Below are 22,862 nucleotides of genomic sequence, written 5' to 3' on the forward strand. Positions count from 1 at the left end.
AAAAAAAAAAAAAAAAAAAAGAAAGGAGGTCATGCTATGTTGCCAAGCCTGGCTCTGAACGCATGGGGTCAAAAGATACTATCTTAGCTTCCTAAGTAGCTGGGACTACAGGTATACGGCACTGTGCCTGGTTTAGAAGAAGAAATCCTAATTCTGTACCCAGAGCTTCAAAACTTTGTTTCCTTCTTCCTACATGTCTAATAGAACTGGGATGCAAAAAGGCCTTTCATCAATTAGCCCTACTATCTTTAATAAAATGGTATCAATAAGAGGTATAGTCTGAATATTTTTTATAAAGTTATAGCTTATAGGGCTGGGGATTTAGCTCAGTGGTTCCGCCACCTCCTTCACAAGCAGAAGGTTCCGAGTTTGATCCCTGGTACCAAAAAAAACAAAAAAACCAAAAAACCCAAAAAACCCCCTAAAAACCAAAACCAAACAAACAAACAAAACAAACAGTTATTGATTATATAAAAGTTGCTTATTACTTTTACTAACATTACTGTAAAATGAGCATTTTTGAGGTTAACTACATCTTGTGGGAACCCTTGAAACAAAAATACACCTTATATAAAAATTTACCCATTACACATACTTGTCGCTCTAGATCCTGAATTTTTTTGGCATCAGTTGCTCTATCTTTTGACCGTAACTTCTGCTGAGCAGATGGATTCCCAGATTGAGCTTTCAGTTTCTCAATCTGCCAACAAATAAAGACATTAAGAAGCATATTTAAAACACAAAAGAAAAGATCCAAGGCAGAAGCAAGTCATTTTCTGATTTTTTAATTTCTCATTGAACTCCAACTGAGCTCTTCCCTAGTTTCGGGTACTTCCAGGGTACAGCACAGAACTGCTAAAGATAAGGAGAGCAAGCAAGAAAAAGTAAGTTCCTGACCTTATGGTAAATATGCTCTCATGGAGGGAGATGGCCAGTAAGCTCATAAATAAAGTTTATCAATAAGTACATTAAATTACTTGAGAGTAACAAGTGTCATGAAGAATACGGAACAGAGTGAAAGAACAGGAATAAAATGTTAGTAAGGGCAGGAGTGGCAGCTACATCAGAGAAGTGATTCAGGAAAAGTCAATGAGCTGAGAACTGAACAATTGGAGCTGTTCAACAAGAGGCGACTCATGGGAAGAACCAAAGTCAGAGTAATCCCCACCAAGGCAATAAGTGGAATGGGCCTGGCAGGATGAAGATCAGAGGAGCACTGATGTGCCTAGAGAAGAGTAACTCGGGACAGAGTAGTTCCAGATGAGGCTGAGGAGGCAGGCAAGGTTAAGACTACAGCAGGCCTGATGGGTTTTGATAGAGCTTGCATTATTCTCAGCCTAATCTGAAATATATGTCTAAATAGCAAAGAAAACCCAAACCAGCTATTTAAACTAAGAGACTTTAGAGTAATGGTACCATGATACAAGATTATGTGGAACTGATAATGAGAACAAGAGGGTTCATCTACAGAAAGACATTCTGAAATGACCCATTACCTCCACTTTCAATTTCTCAATTTCTTCATTTGCTTCTTTAAGCCGAACTGCGTCTTTATCCAGAAGGTCCTGATTTTCAGCATACCACTGTAGTCTTTTCTGCAGGTGACTGATTTCTTGTTTATGTGTTTCTTCCAAAACTTTTATTTCATATAACTTTTCACCTGTATAAAATAATGCACTAATCTGAGTGTAATTTTTCAAAATATAAAAATAAAATTTTAAGATCCTGAATGATAATCGATGTGTATTTTTTTGATACCAGGGATCAAACTCAGGACTTTGTACTTGCTAGGCAGGCACAGGGCTGAAGAACTAAATTCCCAGCCCACAATGTCTACTTTGTGAAGAAATTAAAGGCATAAAACTGATATATAGTAGTGTCTAATCTATAAGAATGAGATTATATTCATAATCAAAACACCGAACCAGTGAACACAGCAAAGTAGCCTTCTAGAAATTTTTGGTAATTTGTTTTCTCACTGACATTCGTTATACAATTGAAGTTGTCTTCATGGGAAAATAAATGAATTCAGAGATAATAAAATGAAGAATGCCTACAGTTACATTATAAAACAATGGCAAATATTCATGAGTGTTTTTTTTAACAACAAACTTACAGTTTTAAAACTTCTAAAAAAGTTTCTTTTTAAAAATTATTCTATTTCACAGATGAGGAAAGCAAAATACTTTTTTTTTTCTTCAAACAAACAGGAACAGAAGTTTTTGTTCCTATCTTACTGATGCTGCTTATACTGTAGAGGAAAGTTCGCAGCTTTGGCCAACAGGGCTCTTCTGATCCTTCTAGTCCTGTGTTCTGTCATCCTAAACTGCAACCCACAAGTACACTGAATGGTGTTCTCCTGGGACACACTCGAGCAGCCTCCCCTTATTCCTTTACTTTCAAATCTTATTGTTAAAGTACAGCTTGAGTGTCCCTCTTCTCTGAAACATTGAGCATCCATCTTCTCTCACGTTTATTTGTAATTTTTAAAAAGTTTTCTGCATTCTTATCTTATGCCTGTTTGTTTTTCCTGGCAGGGACCATGTCAGATTTATCTTTACATTCTCACTAACACACAGCGTGATGTCACTTGTTTGTTCATTTAGCATATACTTAACAGCCCATGTTTCAGATCAAGGGATAAAAAGTCTTTATCCTAGGCAAGTTCACAGTCTAGCTTGGATGACAGATATATACATAACTAAACATAGAATGCTATGAATTCAAAATAATCTTTGATTTTCTTCAATCTTTCAAGCATTCCTTTAAACCAATAAAGGTATACATCTAAAATCATGGCACACTTCAAAGAACAGAATTTTAATTATATCATTCAGTTTTCATTAAATTCAAGATCAGAACAGTTCTGAGTATAAAATAAGGGTTTAAGTATAAAAGAGTGTTAAGTGTAAAAGAGTTCTGAGTATAAATATAAAAGATAATGTTTCAACTTAGTGTTTTACCTGTGGTATAAGCAATCTGATCTTTGGCTTGGTCTCGTTCTTTCTTCATTTTTTCCAGATCTACTTCAAGAGCTTGTTTGTCTTGCTTCAGTCTTCTGATGTCTTCCAACAAACCGTTTTTTTCTTTCTTGATAGTCCAAGAAATACACAGGCAAGGGACTTTCCAACTCAATCCATCAAAAATACCATTGTAAAATATTTTCCTATATTTTAGACCTAATTTTATGACTACCATTTGCCCTATCCCTATTAGAATTAGTTCCAAACATCTCAAAATAGCCATTAGACTTCCTAATCTACTGTTCTGTCTTCTCTTTAGTAACCATATTGATACTAATTTTCTTGCCTGGATTGCTATAGTAATCTCCTAGGTAGCTTGCACGGCAGCCAGAGAATTGTTGCAGTCAGTTAACATTACCCCTCTGTGTGCAACTCTCTGGTGGCTCTTCTGAGTTAAACCAGTCCTTACCATGACCTTTATCATTGCATAACACAGGCTTCACCAGACTGACAACTACTATACATGCAGAAGGAGGGGTCATGCCCGCCTGTCTGAATTAATTACGTTTTGCAAGGACTTTCTAAACCAAGAAGAAATTCTTTCACTTTGTATGTATGTCTCATGCTGCTGTAAGCCTGACACATATTCACATATTTCTGTAACAAAGTTTTTATTTAGCATTTTTAAAACACTTCAGCAATCCAGACAAGGCTCTCTGAATAGAACATATGCCCAGCAATGAGCTGAAGCCAAATTTTGCCTCTGTTCTGCAAGACCAAGGAACTCCTTATCAAGTGCTTCCTTGTATTCCTCCCTTTGTGATTTAACAAACTTTCCCTATCTCAGGCTCTTTGAAGGCAATGTAATGCTCTGCACATCCTAAATAAATTTAAACATCAAAAGATGTTTATTATATTTCATATAATGCTTTTTGGTGTTTTTAGTAAGTTTCCAAATTTTCTATTAGTCATAAAAATAGAACTTTTAAAAGGTCACTAATAACCTCAGTGAAGCTAATGTTATGCTTGAAACTTAATTCAAGCTTTCATAAAGTATAGTGAAATTAATTGAACTTGCTCATTTTTGAGGGCCACTGATAAGGAGGATGTTATCCAACCATTCTTTCCACCTATCTGCTTACCTATATGTCTAATTCGATATATACATACCCACATACATCTGTGGCAGAGTGGTTTTAACTGTTACAATGTCTGGTGAATGATATGAGCATATAGTACCGGGGGGACAAAAATATAAAATCATGTAGTGTATAAAACACTTCTGCTTAAAACAGAATTAACTTGCTCAAAATTCCAAACCTCCTCCCATTGATAAATATTGCTTTAGAAAATTCTAGGCTATACTCTTTATCACATAATTTGAAATGGAGAAACTTCATTTTAGCGTCAGTAGGTATCTGGGACACAGATATATGTAAGACACAATCTCTGCTCTATAGAAGTACACTGTCAACTTTGGAAGATAAGTAAACAGCCAATTAATATTTTGTTTTGTTGTTGGGTTTTAAAAATAATCCTTATTTTAAAAGTTAACATGTGCATTACAGGAGACAAAAGCACACGAAGCAAAGAATAAAGTCATTTGCAGTCATAATCACCTTAGCTGGAAGTGTCCTGCTAGGTCCTACACATACATGCACAATCTGCTATTTTCTGTGGCTATCATACAGTGTATTATGATTTTCCACACATCGTGAATATTCAACAATTCAAAATCCCAAAGCTACAAGAATATACTGCACCAATTCAATCTGTTAGAGAAAAACTGTAATCTTGCCTTTCTTGAGATTAAAAATTTCACTGAAGACAAAAATGGCAATGGATCTATAGAATTGGTAGTTACAATTAAAGTACTAATTTCCTTAGAACTTAATTTAAAATGAGACATAAAGCAACAGATTACACCAAGCATGTTTCTAGGAGTTATCCAATCTTTATTATAATATTAGTGAGAAGGTATGCTTCTACTGGATTAATAATACATTTCTATAGTTCATCCAGAAGATGATAATACATCAAAACATGTCTCAGCAAAACGTAAATCTGAACACAACACACACACACCTCTCCTGTTTGCTTCCTTCTATCCCTTGGCTGCCAGTCCAATGATAGATCCCAATACATACTGCCCAGGGGTGGTAGAACAATTCCAAGATGCATGTTCTGTGTTACATATAACACAAAGACATTTACAAGCTGGCTAACTTACTACCATGCACTGTCACCTTAAGATATAAGATGTAAGATATATCACTTTATAGATATAAAGTGCAGATGTTGTACAACAGAGTATGAACTTTGTGCACAATAAGCCCAAGTACTTTACCAAAAATGCACATACAGAAAGAGCTGTGGTCGTAATCTAAAACCATCTTCCATATACAAAAACTAGCAAAGAGCCCTTACCCTCCTTTGCTTATCTTCACTGTTCCAGTGACCAAGTGGACCACATCTAGTAATTTTTAAAGTTGAACAATTATCTTCAAACTATTTTCCTATTTTAGCTGCATGCTCTACGTTTTCCAATGTAAGATAAAATATACGCACATGTTCTAAAGAAGTTAAACTTCTGTCGGGGGTCAACGTGATAAATGCCTGTTGAATATGACAGAGGATGCCATCTAAAACCAGTATGACATCATTTCCACTATATTAAGGTCACATGTACACTAAATGCTAATCTATTTCTTAATTTTTAAATGGCATAAAATTTAAAAACAGATCTCATTCATACATATTACAAAAACAGATTTTTATAGAGATTTTTATAGCAATCTTTATGATCTCTAATAATTACAATCCTTATGCAACTTACCTGTACCACCCGTAGTTCTGCTAAGAGATCTGTGAAACTCTGGTTTTTGTTAGGCTCTGAATCTTCAACTGCTTGAGATAGGAAACGATTTTTGTGCATTTGTTCTCTGATTTATTTTGAAAATAAAAGGATACTTTTACTAGACATTCCTTTCAAAATAAAATATTCTCAACAATGTTCAATAAACATTGAACTATATTAATCACTGAAGACAGAATCTTTATCCTAAAGATTAAAATACTAATGTACTAATAGAATAGTATACTTTAAAGGAAATGCTTGTATATAATCTATAAGAATTGAAATCCTAAGGTTAATCATTTATTTATAATATAAATATATTTCCTCCCATTCTCAGAGAAAAAAATACCAATGGTGCAGAAAAATGTGCTGGCTGAATTTTTGGTAGTGAAATATTCCTTATCCCAAATCTAGGTGCTCGGGAAACATCCACTGCCAATTTTATGCATGGAAACTAGCAAAACCAAACTCTGCTTTTCAGGGTTTTCCCCCTAGAGATAATATACAAAGGAGGTATACGTAAGATCATCTAGACCTACTGTATTAAAGAAAACACTAATTTTATCATAAACATTAGTTTTGGATGCTGGGGTAGTTCTTTGTAGAAGATAGGAAGTAACATCCCAAAGAGCTGACAGCCTGCAATATGAGTAAGGAGGTGCTGGTCCTCCCTTGTCCTCTGTGGTGAGTGTTAGCTGATACAACTCCTTCTATGGAGAAATGCTCTAGCCAAATAGCAATTACTAACCTGGAGGCTATCAGGAAATAAGGCATCAAAAGAAACCAGAATATATTCAATATCCTGAAACCAAAACCAAACTCAAATATGATTGTGGTGAAAATGCTAAAGCTACTGTACTAGGCATCCAATAACAAAAGAAAAACCCATTGAATATTTAGTTGCTAAACTGGAAATCACTGTACAAATGAAAATAAACAAATGTAAAAAAAATTTCTAAGTAAAAATAAATGTATCAGTGTAATGATAAAATGCTTAGAAATATCCTAAGTATTTTTGATTACAAGAATTTCAAAAGGACTTACTTTAAGGAAGCTAATTCACTTAATAAACTCTGGTTTTCTTTAAACATTCGCTCTTCATTTTTCTTGTTTTGTTCTTGGAGATCTTTTACTTGATTATATAATTTTTCATTTTCCTTTTTAAAAAACAGAAAATTGCATTTCAGTTAGAAGTCTATTTCTGGGTGGGAATTTAGCTCAGTGGTTCCGGTGCCTGCCTCTCAAGGAACAGAGTTTGATCCCCGGTACCAAAAGAAAAAAGAAAAAAAAAAGTCAGTACTTCTGATATGACAAGCTTGCAATAGATACATCTTTTACATATTTTAAGGATCTTTTAAATTTATATAAATTTATTTTTAGTTTTTTAGTACATAAAATCATTTTCAAATTTTTTATACTATATTAGAAGAAAACTTTGTATCTAAACACTTTTTTTTTTTTCCAAAAATGCTTACAATGTTCATGTGAAAAAGAAGCTGAAAACTGCCAAAGCTAAAGGTCCTAATGTCAGTTTAAGGTACTGTGTTTCAGAGGGAAGGGAGCTAAAGGAATCACCACATTCTAACTATCTGGGCCAGGGTTGGGACTTTATACCCTCTTTTGTTCTGATCTGAAAGTGAAAAAAAAAAATCACTACTGGAGGAAATTCTAGAAACGAGCCTCCAGTAGTGGGATAATAGGATGCAGCACAGTATTAATGGTGTATATGAAACTGACTATGAGCAAGGAGTTAAAGACTCAATGTTTATATAATCTGTCAGACAAGGCAGAGCACAGACCTAGTTTACTTTGCAGCTTGAGTGACTCCATCTAGCTCTGACCAAGGGAGAAGAGAAAGTACCAACTTGCGTTCAGCCTCTTAAAATTAAGAATCTGATGAAAATCAAGGGCTTTTAAGGAGTTAATGAAAACAATGGATTACCTCACCATGTCTGGAATAGTGCCTGGTAGATGGCACTTGAATACAGCACATACAGAATTAACAATCCCCCCCACATACCTACTTACACAATTTTTGTGTTATCTTCACAGGAGGGGTTGGGTGACATATTTATGGGTCTACGAAATCTTAAAAACTCCTGTTTCATAGGTTAAGATCAGAAAGCAGATGAAGAGTGATAACAGTTCTAAGTTGAGGGCAGCATGCCCTGCAAAATCAGGTTATTTCATTTAGAACAAATGATGCAATCATTGGTGTGGCAAATGCTTTATCTGAATGTCCTTAGGTAATAAAGCACGCTCTGACTAAAGTTGTCAAAAGAGAAGGACATAATGAAAGAAGGGAAAGGAAGAGGAAAAAGAAAAAGGGTGTGGAAAGCAAGGAATGAAGATAATATGATGATTATTAAACTCATCCTGGCTGTCAGATAAGCATCACTAAGATTCTATCACACATTATAAACATTTGACTCTGTAAACAAAGTGCACATTAAACTGTTCACAATAGTTAGCAATTGATTTTAGAATCACATTTCTGAATGTAGTACAAAAGTAGCCAATACTATTTACTAAAGAACACTATAGAATACTAAAGAAAACTGGATAGTTTCCAAGGAATGTAACTATTAAATTCATAACAAGCATCATATCTTAACTGGTAATTGTGTGCCAGGTTAAGACTGTACAGTACTTGCTAAGAAGCCGGTCTGTACTGCTGTAATGTGATTTCATCTTCACCTTATGAGAAGCATTATTATTATTATCCCCATTTCATGATGAAGATATTTGCTTTGAGGGGTGAAGTGATTTGCATAATGCTGCACAGCAGGTGGTAGAGTTAAGACTCAAAACCAGGCTGAGTCCATAAACCTTGCTCTTTAATCTGTCAATGAGAAATATGCAGACCAATCAAACTATTACTGCCTCACAGCTGCCTGTTAAATTAGCACATCATGTTTTAATAGACCTTAATTTTACAATTAAAGGGTCAAAAACAAACTCTCAATGGGCAGAAGAATTGCCACACCTGTTGATATCCTTGAAGAAGTGTCTCTTGTTCCTGTATTTCTTTTTGGATTTGCCTCAACTTTTCTCCATGGACAGGATCAGCTGTTTCTCCAAAATACAACCACCTTTGTTTTCTGTTTGTTTCTTCAAAGCTACTTAACTTTAAGAAAAGGCAGAAATTAATTGCCATTTGGGGAAGGAAATGATTACGTGAGACAGAAAGAGTAACAGAAAACTCAAATGGTGAGACCCAAACTATTTTATAACATAATATTGGAATATGATGTAACTACAGTTAAGTACAATGACTTTCGTTCTGATGGCTCTGGCGGATAAAGGAACTCACATGTTAGTGACATTCACTGAGCCTAGACCTTCTATAAAGCAGTTCTTGCTGAAACTAATTTAAAAAGGACTGATAACAGCAATCATCAATCAATTTAAGTTTAGAATTTCATCCCAGAGCTATAATTTACTCTCAGTTAGAAGTTATTCTCAGGCCGGGGATTTAGCTTAGTGGTTCGGTGGCCTGCCTTACAAGCACAAGGACCCGAGTTCAATCCCTGGTACCAAAAAAAAAAAAGTTATTCTCCAGAACGATGTCCATATTTTAGATAGGAAATAGGGATGGCAATACTATTAGCAGGGAGTAAAGGGCTTTTTGTTATTCCTGTTTTGTTTTGTTTTAAATAAAGGAAAAATACAATGGTGTATTTAGTACCTTGGTTTGAAGAATATAATTTTCTTGACTTAACTTGAACAGTTCTTTTTCCTGTTGGTGCTTTAGTTCCTCCAATTTATTTTCCAGTTCTTTCTCTTTTTCTGAAAATGTGACTTTAATTTGCTCAATTAGGGCTTCTGCACCCCTCCATTTTTCTTCTGCTTCCTGAACCCTTTTAAGCATAAATAATTCTTTCTCTTTGTTCTCATCACTGTATCCTGAAGAATCCTTTAAAACAAAAGCATTCTTTTATTATAGTGGTTTTACATATAAAGTTCAAACATAGGTGGTTAGAATAAAACAAGACATAAAGAATAAAAATGACAGTTAATAATGTTCTACTAGAAATTCTGCATGTCTATTTTATTATTTATCTTTTTATTAATGCATACTAATTACACCTATTAACGGGGTTTATTGTGATCTTTCCACACATTCATAACTCATGAATTATTTTTGTAACTGTTTTAATATAATTTTAGAATATAAAAGTTATAAATATTAATGTGAAATTTAATACCTACAATCTGAAACTGAACACAAGAATCAGCTGCTGTAGGATCTTCAGACTTCCTGGGAGTAGGCAGGCAATTTTCACCTTTGGGAGCTGCTTTACTCAAAGCTGCAGGCTTGATGAGTTTTGTTCCAGATAATATTTCTAAATATTAAAAACAATGGCTGAAAGTATTTATGTATTTAGCAATTATGTAACAATAAGTATGACAAGGGACTGGGGATTTAGCTCAGTGGTTCCGCCACCTGCCTCATAAACACAAGGTCCCAAGTTCAATCTCTGATACCAAAAAACAAATAGTAAGTATGACAACAACAGGAATTCTAAGATAAAATTAGGATCTTAAACAGGCTGAGGAACAACACTACAACACAGCTGTTTCACTATAATTGCAATCAGAAGAACTACTACCCATAATCAGTATTCTACTCAATTTGACACAGATGGCTAATTGACCCAAGACCCCTGTCAAATAACAAAGGGAGCTAAATGAAGGTGAGGAGACTGACTTGGCCTAACATGGAAATAAATTATAATTATTCATTATCTGTTCACAATAATAAGAATTTCTAAATGATGAATCAAAAAGCAAAAAGCAGCTGATAACTTTATGAAATATTTTAGCTCAGATTAAGTGTGATTTCAAAGCATACTTTCATAAATAATAAGATATATAGTTTAGGGGAGTAATATGAATTGCACAGAGGACTTCATAATAGCTAATCTAAATTTGATTTTAAAAGGTTAATAATGCTGTTATCACATAATAGCAACATATGTTAAATGAGAAAAAATATGATAGATGTATGTTCTGGTACAATTTTCCACTTTTAAGGTAATTTACAAATCCATAAAGAATACAGATAATTCTAAAGTCAATATATTACTCAGTTAATAACATCTAGGGGAAATATATACAAGGGATTTTTAAAGTCCTTATTCAACTATTATAGGTTCTGATTATCTTACAGATCAAATTTTATATTTTTAAATATTTTCTTCAAGCTGATAACTTTAAAAATGCAGAATTTACTTTTTCATTAAAAATGTTAAACACGCTGGGTAGAGTAGTGGACACTCATAATCTCAGATATTTAGGAAGCTGAAGCAAGGAAGATACCAAGTATAAATTCAGCCTGGGCAACTTAGTGAGAACCTTTCTCAAAAAAAATAAAATAATAAGAAAGGACGGAGCAGTAGCTTCAGTGTACCCTGAGTTCAATTTCCAGTAACTGAAAATTAAAAAGAAAGTTATACATAATTATTAAATACACAAGGAAAATATAGAAAAGCTAAAGGAAGAAACAATTTATCAACTGTATCTTCCAAAAATTTTCATTTCAATCTTTTTTACATGCATGCAAAGGTTTTTCCTTATACAGTCAAGATCATAATTAGGCTGTTTTCTGGAGAAATTTCTAAAACCATTAAAAAAATCGATTCACTGTAGTTATTTAATCCTTCCAAATTATTGGAGATTAATTGCTGTGACCAAGGAATGAGGGGAGTTAGTTTGCAGGAGGGAATATAATAAATATACTTCAAATAAGTAAAAATAAAATTAGCAAAACCACAGACATCTGAGTGGGAGACATATTACTTATATTTCATAGAAGAGAAGAAATTGAAAATGATGAAAAAATTGAAAAACATAGCTGGGACACAATAAGTACGGCTGTTGCAACCTCTGAGTGGTTTCCACTCTAGTTCCATAAAGGGAGCTTTTGGGACTTATAATAATTTAGGACAAAGTTTCTTTGTCTTATATATTTAAGTCTTTATCAATTTAAACCTTTATAAATTTTTGTCTATAAATTTAAACCTAAATGTATTATTTCAAAAAGAACTTAAAGTATGATATATTAGACTACAAATAAAAACATGGAAGTTAGAGCTGAAGAAAACTCATCTAGAATGAAAAGAACAATCACATGCAAGGTCCTGCCATTCTCTGCCTCCTTCCTATAAACAGAGACCTACTTTTGTTCACGCTGACAATGTGCTCAGTTAAACACATCTGACTCTATAATAACTGTGCAAGGTAGGGTGACCACAAGATCAAAGTTCTGGTCAGCAGGATGGGGGCAAGAGTTTTTTTCATGGTACTTCCAGCAAACTGATTACAGTAAGTTCTAAGCAGCTGATGATTTAATTATCATCTATCTTTCACCCTACTTCATGGACATTATTTGGAGAATGAAGACAGAAGTCACATACTAGAGATTTTGTAAAGTAAAGAAGGTGGGCTCTAGTTCCTTGCACAGCTATACCAGCTTTGAACTGCCTATCTCTGGAGACTGTTACATGAAAAACCCCAGTATCTGAGCCTCCTTCTCAAGGTTGATCGCAAATACATTCTCTGAACTTTTGTATACTAATCTCTTTCTCAGTGTCTGCTTCCAGCCTATGACAAGTAACAATCATTCCAAAGCAATTACAGTTCTCAGTAAACTAAAACTGCTGTGGGCAATTATTCAATTAAAAAACCAGATTAAATATCCTAATTAATGGATAGTATAATAAAAAAGTAGCTCAGAGGGCCAGCGATTTAGCTGAGTGGTTCCCCTGCCCGCATGGCATGCTCAAGGGCCTGAGTTCGATCCCTGGTACAAAAAAAAAGAAGTAGCTCAGTATAATAATAAAGTCATGGTCCATCATGAACAGTTTAATAAACATTTTAGTAAGTTGGTTTTTAAAATTCTATAGTCACAAATACTGTAACACTTTTAAATATGGAAATACTAGTTTAAGAATGTTAACTTCACTCATAAAAATGGTTGCTTTCTTCTATCATCCTCCGCATCATCTCCATCGCTTCTTTTTCACTCCCTGTGACACTGCTTCTGCTTTCATTCATGGTATGTCAGTCAGCCTTCTGATTACTGAACACAATACCCGACATGCATAATTTAAAAGACAGGAGGTTTAATTTAGTTCAAGCTTATCGGAGACAGAGTCTATGTAAGCTGGCTCCAAGGCAGAAACATGGAGGAAGGGCATGGAAGAACAAAGATGCTGAGTTCACGGGTGATGAGAAGCACAGCAGGGGAAGAGTGGCACAGAAGGGACCAGGGACCACATACAGTACTCAAAGCTACGCCGCTGTAACCCACTCAGGCATACCCAGAAGTGTGCTTCACTAACTTGCTAGGCATTTCTTAACCCAATCAAGTCAACAAGCCAGGATTAATGATCAAACATGATTAGGTGACCCGGTCAAATGCTTACCTTTTGGTTCTTTTACTTTCTCTCCACCTCAGCTACTCACTCCCACTGGCTGTAGTATGTCTTTCCACTAGCAATAAAATTATCCACTTCCTAATCTGTTTTAGGACCTCCTAGACAACTGTTTTACATTTTCTCTCTCACAACCTCAAATTCCTTTGCCCCATCCTCATTTCCATCTAATGATACTGCTTTCCCATTCTGAGAAAACTGAATCAGAAGCAAGCATGCACGTTCTCTCCCTACCACATCTATCCATCCACCAGCCTGTACTCTTCTTTCCTGTCTCCCTCCACAGCTCCCCAAAATGTAGAACTATCCATGTTCCTATCTAATTCTAGTCCTTCCTCTTCTATTCAAGGGCACTGCCCCAGCAATTCTTCCTCTACTACACTATTAATGCTTTTCCTCTCTACTGAATCTTTAATAGCCCACAAACGTACTATCACTTCTACTAAAAACAAAGCAAAGCAAAGCAACAGACAATGCAAAGGTTCTCTTAACTCACCTCCCAAGTCAGCTGCTGCCCCAGTTTTTGGCTGCCTTTTTACAGCAATATTGCTCTGTAGGGCAGTGGCGGTAAACCGATAGTGCATGTGCCATAGCATGCAGGATTACTGCTCTAGGGCATTCTATCACTTGAAGCATCAATTTTCCTACCCCATGGAAACTATATTTCTGCCTTACTGATAACTTCCTGTTGCTAAAACCCAATGTCAGTTTTAAGTTCTTATCTTTACCTGTCATCAGCAAAAGACAGAGAAAATTCTTTTTTCTTTATCTGGTTTTAGGATTCTCTGTTGTCAGCATTCTTCCAAATCTACTGCCTCCTTTGTACATTCTTCCTCTTCTGCCTGACTTAAGTAAGCATGCTTTCTTTGCCTTTTTCCCCCTAGCTGTCCTTACTCTTTTGGTATTCTCAATGAGTTTCATGGCTCAAAAATATCTTAGTTTTTAACAACTCCCAAATAATACCTTGAGTCCAAACATCCCTTTTAAAACTCCAAACTTTTAAATCTAAGTGCCTCCTTGTCAAATATAAATCTCAACATCATCTCAAAAACTAAACTCCTATTCTTTCCCCCAGCCCCAAATCTATTCCATCCCTCATTCCAGTGTGCAGTAATTCCATTCTTCCAGTGCTTGGGTCAAAAACTTTAGCAATCCCAAACTAGTTCTTTGTATTTTTGGTTTCACCTTCTAAACATATCCATATCCAACCACTTTTTAATCACCTCCCTGGATCAAGCCCGTTACCTATTATAAACTGCATCTTCCAGAAAAGAATGTAGTTCCTGATGATTCTCTTCCACAAAATTAAGAAAAATAAAGTAATACATTATATGCACAGAATTCTGGTTTGAAGAGTATATCATTACCTTTTTTCTTAGCTTGATTTGAGGTGGGAATGGGTCTGTTGTTGCTTTTCACGTCCTTTGAAGTTTTCTTTTCAAGTGTAGAAAACAACTTAAGTGGTGAACTGGGTTTACCATACCCTGAGCTCCTAACTGATGCATATAATCCACTCTGGGGTTTTCTTTTAAACAAAGGTGGTGCACTTCTGGCCTTTTTGTATGGTGCCTGTTTATCAATTACAGTTCCTTCTTCTCCAGAACAGATTTGAGATTTAAAAGCCTGTACCACACCAAAAACAAAAACAAAACAAAAAAACTATATGTAACAAATTCTTTACCATTTAAATGAATTTTAAACAAAAATTTAACATACAGTAAAATGATAGTGATCATCAATGTGGTTCATAAAAGGCAAATAACTATTCTAATTCATCAGAATTTTAGCATTTTAAAGCATACCTTCAAAATTAACATTGCAACAAAATAACAAAGATTAATAAAGCAAAATAAACTTGTCAGAAAACTAAAAATGTTGGATTACTAGAATGAATATAGAAGAAATCAAGGAAGAATATCTTCTGAAATGACACTTGAAATCCTTTGCTCTAGATTTCTCTCTTTTTAAATTTTTTATTAATACCTTGCCTTATTCCACAAAGAACTAGAGATGATTTATAGTAAAACAAAATTCAAAATTCGAAATAAAAACACTGCGACTATGGGTACTATAAAACACAACACACACAAAGGTTCTCAGTAAAAAGGAATAATGAAATACAAGTTTCTTCATGGTTGCTAATGGCATTCCATAAAATGCCAAGTTACCTACTGTGCAAACTATTGGAAAGACTAAACAATAAGCAATACAATGAGTGAAGTTCATCTTAAACTATACAAATTCTGGATTCTATTTATTAAAACAAAGGTAAGGAGGGCCGGGGATTTAGCTCAGCAGTTCGGTGGCCTGCCTCGCATGCGTAAGGACCCGAGTTCAATCCCCGGTACCAAAAACAAACAAACAAACAAACAAACAAATAAAAAATAAAACAAAGGAAAGGAAATAAAAATGCAAACAACACCTTCTAAAACAAAACTAGTATTGCAGTGTTATTTCTGAATTAGGGAATTAGAAGGGATGGTAATAAGTATCACCCACAAATGCCCAGAATCTTCTGTAGAGCTTAGTTATGTTAAATCAATCCTACTAGCTTAAAAAGCACATTTTTTTTTACTTTACATAACTTCATTTTTCAATATAAGAAATCACTTTAGAGTATAAGCACTTACTTTATTAATTCTGTCATCTTGAGATAATAATGAAGAATTAACAGATATTTTTTTCCTTAAAATATCAAGATACATTTTATCAATATGTTCTTCTGTAGCAGCTACTGTTGGAGAGCTGTTTTCCATATTCTTATTTGTTGTCTTTTGTAAAATCACATTCTCATCATTTTTATCAAGAAGTTGGTTCACATTTCTTGGGTCTTGACATATAACATTTGCATTTATTTTAACGGGGAAAGAGCGAACATTTACAGTGTCTTTACTATCAGCCACTTTTGGAGCACTATCAAATAAAACAAGACACAGAATAAACGGTTTAGTATGAGTTTCCAAGTATCAAATGCATACATAAATATATATGAGATGTAACTATTCAAATTAAACTACTAATGTTAAATACATTTATAATTCTGGTTAATATAAGATACTGACATAGAATACATAATTGTTTTTAATTTCAGATAGAATTTTTTTCTGTTGCTGTTGTGTTTTTTGTTTGTTTTTTGCAGTATTGGAGACTGAACTCAGGACCTTGCTCTTGCAAGCCAGGCACAGTGCCATTGAGCTAAGTTGCTGCTGTGGTTTTGAGACAGGGTCTTGCTTTCTAGCTCAGGCTGGCCTTATAATTCTCTTTGTAGCACACACTGGCCTTAACTCATGGTGATCCTGCCTCAGCCTCCCAAGTGCTGTGATTACAGGCATGTGTGCTACTACACTCTACTAACTTCAGATATTTTTAATACAGTTTAATAACTGTATTTAATGCAGTATAACATGCAAGTAACACTGAGACCTAACTTGGAAGGACAAACCAAATAAAGACTTGAGAATTGCTTTTGTATAAGAAAATAAAACAAACTTCTAAATGAACTTTTAAAATATATCTTTTATCCGTAAATTCTTAAATCAACCTGAGTTTGAAGCAGGAAAAACAACTTACATAATTCTGTGAGACACTAAAGAAGTAATTATAATTTATGCCTCAGACTCAGAATCAATCATCATAGCATTTAAGAGTCTATCTAACTACTAAAAGGCACCAATAAAATCACAGTATAGAAAAAACTTTAAAGTAAAAAGAAATTACTAGAATTTTAAAATAAAATCATTTATGGTTTAAACTATTTAAATGAAATAAAACAATTCAGACAAATTAGATACTGAAGATCTAGAAAATATATCTCATTGGAATGCCCCGAATTTGGTTAAATACAAGAAAAACTACAGGGGCTGCAAAAATATGAAAACTATTATTCCAAATTACTTAAGCATGGTCAATTAGGTCATTTGATTTTATATTTTATAAAGTAAGGCTAAAGAACAGTTATTTAATAGTTTCCATTTTTATATTCCATAGATTGGCTTCTCAGTAACCATTAGAAACTTATCTAAAGTAGTTTAAATCACTGAAATATATATATAAGTTATTTCAAAACCTGGATAGATGCTGGGCATGATGGTGCACACCTGTAATCCCAAGACTCTCGGTGGCTGGGAGAAGGATCTCAAGACGAAGCCCAGCCAGTGTAATTCAATGAATTAGTGAGACCCTATCTCAAAACAAAGATAAAAAAGTGATGGGGATGTAGCTCAAGTGAAGGGCCTGGTTTCAATCCCTGGTAAATGCAAGAAAACGTTTGCCATATTTTTTTTCTGGTGCCGGGGATCGAATTCAGGCCCTTGCACTTGCAATGCGGCAGGCAGTGGAACCACTGAGCCATATCCCTGGCCCAAAGTTTCCCATTCTTGATGGGTATCAACTAAACTATCTTTCCTTGCCATCTGTAGTTTGGGTCATCCTGCCTTTAAAATGGCAAGTGTTAGGAAACCAAAAGTTCTGTAACTACCACAGTGGTCAGGTTTTGGGTGTCAGGAAACTGACAGCAGAGGCCAGAGCTGGCAACTGATATTTTACAGTGAAGACATTACTAAACTATCACAAGAGCTTATAAAGCAGACCATATTCTCACTGAACCTGGAGTACTAAGAAAAAGAGCTGAAAAATGAGCTGAAAAGAGTAGATATTTTTTTCAGTGCTGGCTATCACTCACTGCTTTCAGCCAGATATTACAAAAAAAAGAAAAAAAGGCTCAAGATTGAATGGCTGTTCTGTAAGTATAATTGGAAGGGAACAAAATGTCTAGAAACTCAGGGTTCACTAAGTTAACTCTCCGTGTCTAGACTACAATCATACAATAAGACTCAGAATGGAAAAAATGAGAAACAAGATTCCATGAGACTTCTCAGGTGAGAAGAGTGACTCAATCCCTTCATAAAAGCCATACTAAAGGTGTCCTTTTCACACTTGTGGTTAATGTTCCCCAAAATGTATAGATAATTTTAAGTATAGGAAGAAAAAAAGCACAAGGTTCAGGAACCAAAGATATACTGCAGATTTAAAACCTTTATTTAGCAAATAACTTTGTTTGCTTGCTGGTACAAGGAACTGACTCGAGCCAAATAAATTGGAAAGCTACTAAACTTTCTGAAGGCACACGACCATATTTGAAAACAAACAGCTCTCAAAGCCATCAAATGAGAGCCTTAAAACTACCAACAGGCAGAAAGTGGACAGCAGTATATCTCCAAAGATGGGCACACAAAATCCACTCTGACTGTTTTGATGGTGATAATGATAATGTATAAGACAAATTGTCCCAGGCATGGAACTGGGTGCTACACAAAGAGCAATGCATTTATAAAGTTCCTTTTTAAGGGGGGAATAACAGCCCAATCAAGGAAAATCTCTATCTCCAATATAAGGGTATTCACATGATCTTTCCTGTGTTTTCATAGTTGTTAACAATAACTGCTGTTTTTTCCTCATGCTTTTCCTTTCAGAATGGGAGTATCAGCTGCAGTTCCATTATTATATCGATGGGGGAAAGGAAGTACATAACTTGTCTTTTCTATTTATCCATTGGTAGGCAAAGATGGGACACACCCAAATGAAGGTGAGGACTATACAGTTCTTCAACTGGAAACCTTGGACATTCAGATGCAGAGTCCTGAATGGGACTATGGAATATCCGCTTTGGGAAGGGTATGGACAAGTCTGTATTTAAGAAGAGTGAAATGGTTATCTGGTTACTAGAAGGACAGATACTGGCTAGCTCCTTGCCAAATTAATTTGCTTTCTAGGGACAAGAGCAAGCCACATTTCCCAGGATCCTAAGACTGGTTAGCTAGAAACGTTGGTTCTTACCAAAAGAATGACAGCCGAAATGATATGGCACTTCTATGTTAGTGTGTTGAAAGAAAATCACACTTTTTCTTATTGACTGCTTGAATAATGCCTTGCCAACCTTAAAACTACAGGTCAGTTAACAGAAACAGTATCTGAGTCAGTCACTTCCTTGCTGCGGGGACAAAATACCACAACTTAAAGGAGAGGTTTATTTGGTTCTTGTTTTTAATCTAGAGTTGGCCAGCTCCATGGTAGGGAGGAATGCTGGAAGAAGGGTCTATGGAGGAGAGCTGCTCACTTCATGCCACTGTGTGGAGTGGAGCTTCATCCTAACCCCAATGATACACATGGTGTGGGGATATAAGCAAGAAAAATGTTTTTTGATACTTAGCTACGAGAATTTCAAGGAGTAGTTTTTATAGCAGCTAGGATTACTTATCTGCCAGCCTACAAAAGAAGGTTTTTACATGTGTGTACTCAAGGTTGTATTACTGACATTTCTGTAATTATTGTTGCAACTGACTTGTATAATTGTTTCCAGCTTTTAAATACAAACATATAAATCTATTTAGAATTTATATTACTAAATTATTACTATATTACTACATGGTTTCACTTGTAACAAAATCACAAGATGTGTAAGACAGTTGCTTCGATAGAATTAACATACCCCAAAACAATGACCAGCACAGTCTACTCCTTAAAAATACTAACTAGTAGTATATACTTAGTTGATATTAGGATCATATTCTATTAAAATACTTTAGTATGTATAGATCAAGGGAAGAATACAAGTCTTAGGAGTCAAGATCTTCTCTCAACTAACACACATGTGGAAAAAATGCCCCCCTCTCCCCCAAAATCACTGCAAGTGGATTTACATAATGAGAACATTAAGACAAGATGGGGCTTGAACTGTGTCTCTTGAAAGCAGAAGTGAGCAAATGACTAGATGAATGGATGATAAGGAATCTAACAGAGGGCCGGGGATTTAGCTCAGAGGCACTGCACCTGCCTTGCAAGCACAAAGTCCTGAGAGTTCAATCCCTGGTACCACAAACACACACAGATATTTTATGAGTAGAAAGTAATTAAGGGCTAGGGATTTAGCTCAGTGGTTCCTCTGCCTGCCTTGCAAGTGCAAGGTCCTGAGTTTGATCCCCAGTACAAAAAACAAAACAAAACAAAAAGACTATCTTCCATGTTATGAGGATCATGCAAGAGAGAGTATGTGACATGGCTATGACACTGTAAGTGCTACATAAATGCAGAGTTGTCCGACAGGACTGTGATATGCTACTCATCAGAATCACATACACTTGCCACTAAACTGTATCAGAGTGGGAGCATTTTTATAAAGTCCGTTTCTCTTGGGACCACAGAACTCACCCTGTGAGAACAATGACCAGTCTGTGACTAAGTCAAACTAACTGGCTTAGAAAATGAACGAATGTATGACTCATATAAAGGATAAAATATAAGGGCCAGGTATATAGCTCAGTGGTGCTGCTGCTGCCTCCCAAGCACAAGGTCCTGAGTTCAATCTCCAGTACCAAAACAAACAAACAAACAAACACTGTGCCCTTCAGTGTAAATCAACTATTTGAAGTTGAAGAGATGTTTTTCAATGAAAAGCATTAGGCCTAATTAGTGGCAGCAACTTTTTAATAGTATCTTTTTTTTATAGCACTAAAAGAATTTTGAAGAATTAATTCAGTGACACAGGTAGATGCACACAAGCTATTAATCATTCATTACAAATTCATAGAACACATGATTACAAAAGTTTCCAATGATAAAACAAATAAGCAAACATAACCTACAATCAACCAATAAAGCCTAACAATACTTTCCAAAAATCTTGTACCTTATAGGCTGTAAATCAAAACTACTGACTCCAGTAGAATCTATTCTGATAGGTTTCATCAACTCCTCCACTGTGGGCAGATCTAAGAGGAAAAAAAGTTAAATGTACAGGCCAAAAATGTTTTGCAAACTGCTTAATTTATGTATTTAATATTGCTAGAATTAACATTTTTTCTGATTGGCACAGGTAACAAAATACCAAGCACAAAAAACCTGGCTTCCCATCATATACTTGTCTGTACCAAAAAGGCATCCTTTGATATTTATCAAATATCAACGTCTGGCTGGTGATTTAGCTAAGTGGCACCACGCCTGCCTTGCAAGCACAAGATCCTGAGTTCGATCCCTGACACCCGAAAAAAATAAAAATAAAAAAAAACCAATCAAATATCAACATCAAATACATCTCTCAAATATGAAGAGCAAATATTTAATTCATACAACACACACGTGTTGAGTACCTTTACCGATGTCAAAGCATTATCCTTTATTAAAATACTTTAATACATATATATGTGCACAGAATAAAAAGCATCAACTTAATGTGATTTATTAATTTGGCCAAAGTATATTAGAAGAATTGAATTTTATTCTATGCTCAGCTCTATCTAACATTCCATTTGAAGCAAATCCTTTTTAAGTGCAGAGACTGAGAAATAATCATGGCAGCAAATGTATTTAAATTATAATACAGGAAACTGTTTAGAGGTCTCAAATAGTTGAAACTTTCTATTTATCTATGAGCTTTTACCAGATTCAGTAGTAGAGATGTGTTTTGAAGACTCCTCATTTTCCTGAGGATGATCTTTCACTGAGCTCTTGATAATTTCCATTGCACTACTCTCAGCTCTGTGTTCATCTGCATCTCCCAAAGAATGAGCTATGTGACGATAGGCCTGATGTAGGGCTTCAATGTCACTACTGCTTTGCCCGAAAGAAATACCTGTAAGCATAAATATAATCCCTGGTATAATCTCATCATAAACACAGGAGAAACATAGCATCCAAATGTCATTACTTTATCTGTTAGGATTGACAAGGCTCTCTCTAGCACAGTGGTAACATTATAAACAGAATTAAGTAGAAACCTAGGTAATTCAGAGCCATAGCCTACAAGTGTGAAATCACCAAAGGACCAAGAACTCTTAGCAAGTTGAGATGGTCTTGATGTAGTAACCATAAAGTCCAATGTTACTAATTACTGTCCTATTATCCCTGACTGATCTGTATTGGACAAAACTACTCCTAGACTATTGAAAGTGACACAGTCCTTTGAAGCATTTTATCTTTCCTTTACCACTACCCTCTTTTACTCTTTGATATCCTAGACCATCTTGTGGTGTGCATTTTTTATTCAATAGCAATTCATTCCTCTAACTTTGTGACAGAGATGTAGTCCAACATCCTGCTAAAGCTGCTATAATCAGAAGTAATTTCTTCCTATTTCACATTGTTATTATAGTTTATTCAGAGCAGAGAACTATTTGGTATTTATACATGTGTAACTCATTTATTTCACTTAGAGGAGTATATCCTCAATATGTATCCATTTTCCTATGAATGCATCTAATTTATCATTCTCTATGGCTGAGTAATATTCCATTTTATAGAAAAAAACACATCTTCTTTATCCAGAAGGGGCTAAAGGTGTAGGGAAAGTGGGAAGGGTAGGGGAAAGCTAATAAGGGAAAAGAAAAAAATATGAGAAAATGGAAATTAAGTGTTTGTAAAGGGGGAGGGGAGGAGAGGTGAAGGGAGGGTGGGGACAAAGGGAAAAAATGAGAACCAAGACCTGTCATGTACAGGTATAAGATCCCAGTAATGAATGTAACTGTACTGTATACCTAAAATGTACCAATAAACTCAATGAGAAAAAAAAAGAATTTCTTAATGACTAAATCCATGTTTAGTTTTTGTCAA

At 35.0% G+C, this 22,862-nt stretch overlaps 1 protein-coding gene across 3 annotated transcripts in view; it reads right to left on the reverse strand.

Moving 5' to 3' along the window:
* Window positions 1–22,862, reverse strand: part of Cep162 (centrosomal protein 162) — a 71,189-nt gene that overhangs the window by 18,243 nt on the left and 30,084 nt on the right. For all 3 annotated transcript variants that reach the window (XM_010631160.2, XM_033763373.1, XM_010631161.2), the window contains 12 exons: window positions 21,694–21,885; window positions 20,944–21,025; window positions 15,890–16,172; window positions 14,627–14,882; window positions 10,033–10,166; window positions 9,509–9,736; window positions 8,807–8,947; window positions 6,865–6,977; window positions 5,800–5,905; window positions 2,964–3,090; window positions 1,497–1,660; window positions 596–700 (listed from right to left, as the gene is read on the reverse strand). In XM_010631160.2, coding sequence (XP_010629462.1) covers window positions 596–700; window positions 1,497–1,660; window positions 2,964–3,090; window positions 5,800–5,905; window positions 6,865–6,977; window positions 8,807–8,947; window positions 9,509–9,736; window positions 10,033–10,166; window positions 14,627–14,882; window positions 15,890–16,172; window positions 20,944–21,025; window positions 21,694–21,885 — 1,931 coding nt within the window. The remainder of the gene's footprint in view (window positions 1–595; window positions 701–1,496; window positions 1,661–2,963; window positions 3,091–5,799; window positions 5,906–6,864; window positions 6,978–8,806; window positions 8,948–9,508; window positions 9,737–10,032; window positions 10,167–14,626; window positions 14,883–15,889; window positions 16,173–20,943; window positions 21,026–21,693; window positions 21,886–22,862) is intronic.

Source organism: Fukomys damarensis, unplaced genomic scaffold, assembly GCF_012274545.1.
Source record: "Fukomys damarensis isolate Sample0158 unplaced genomic scaffold, DMR_v1.0_HiC HiC_scaffold_14, whole genome shotgun sequence".
NCBI classification, from domain to species: Eukaryota; Metazoa; Chordata; class Mammalia; order Rodentia; family Bathyergidae; genus Fukomys; species Fukomys damarensis.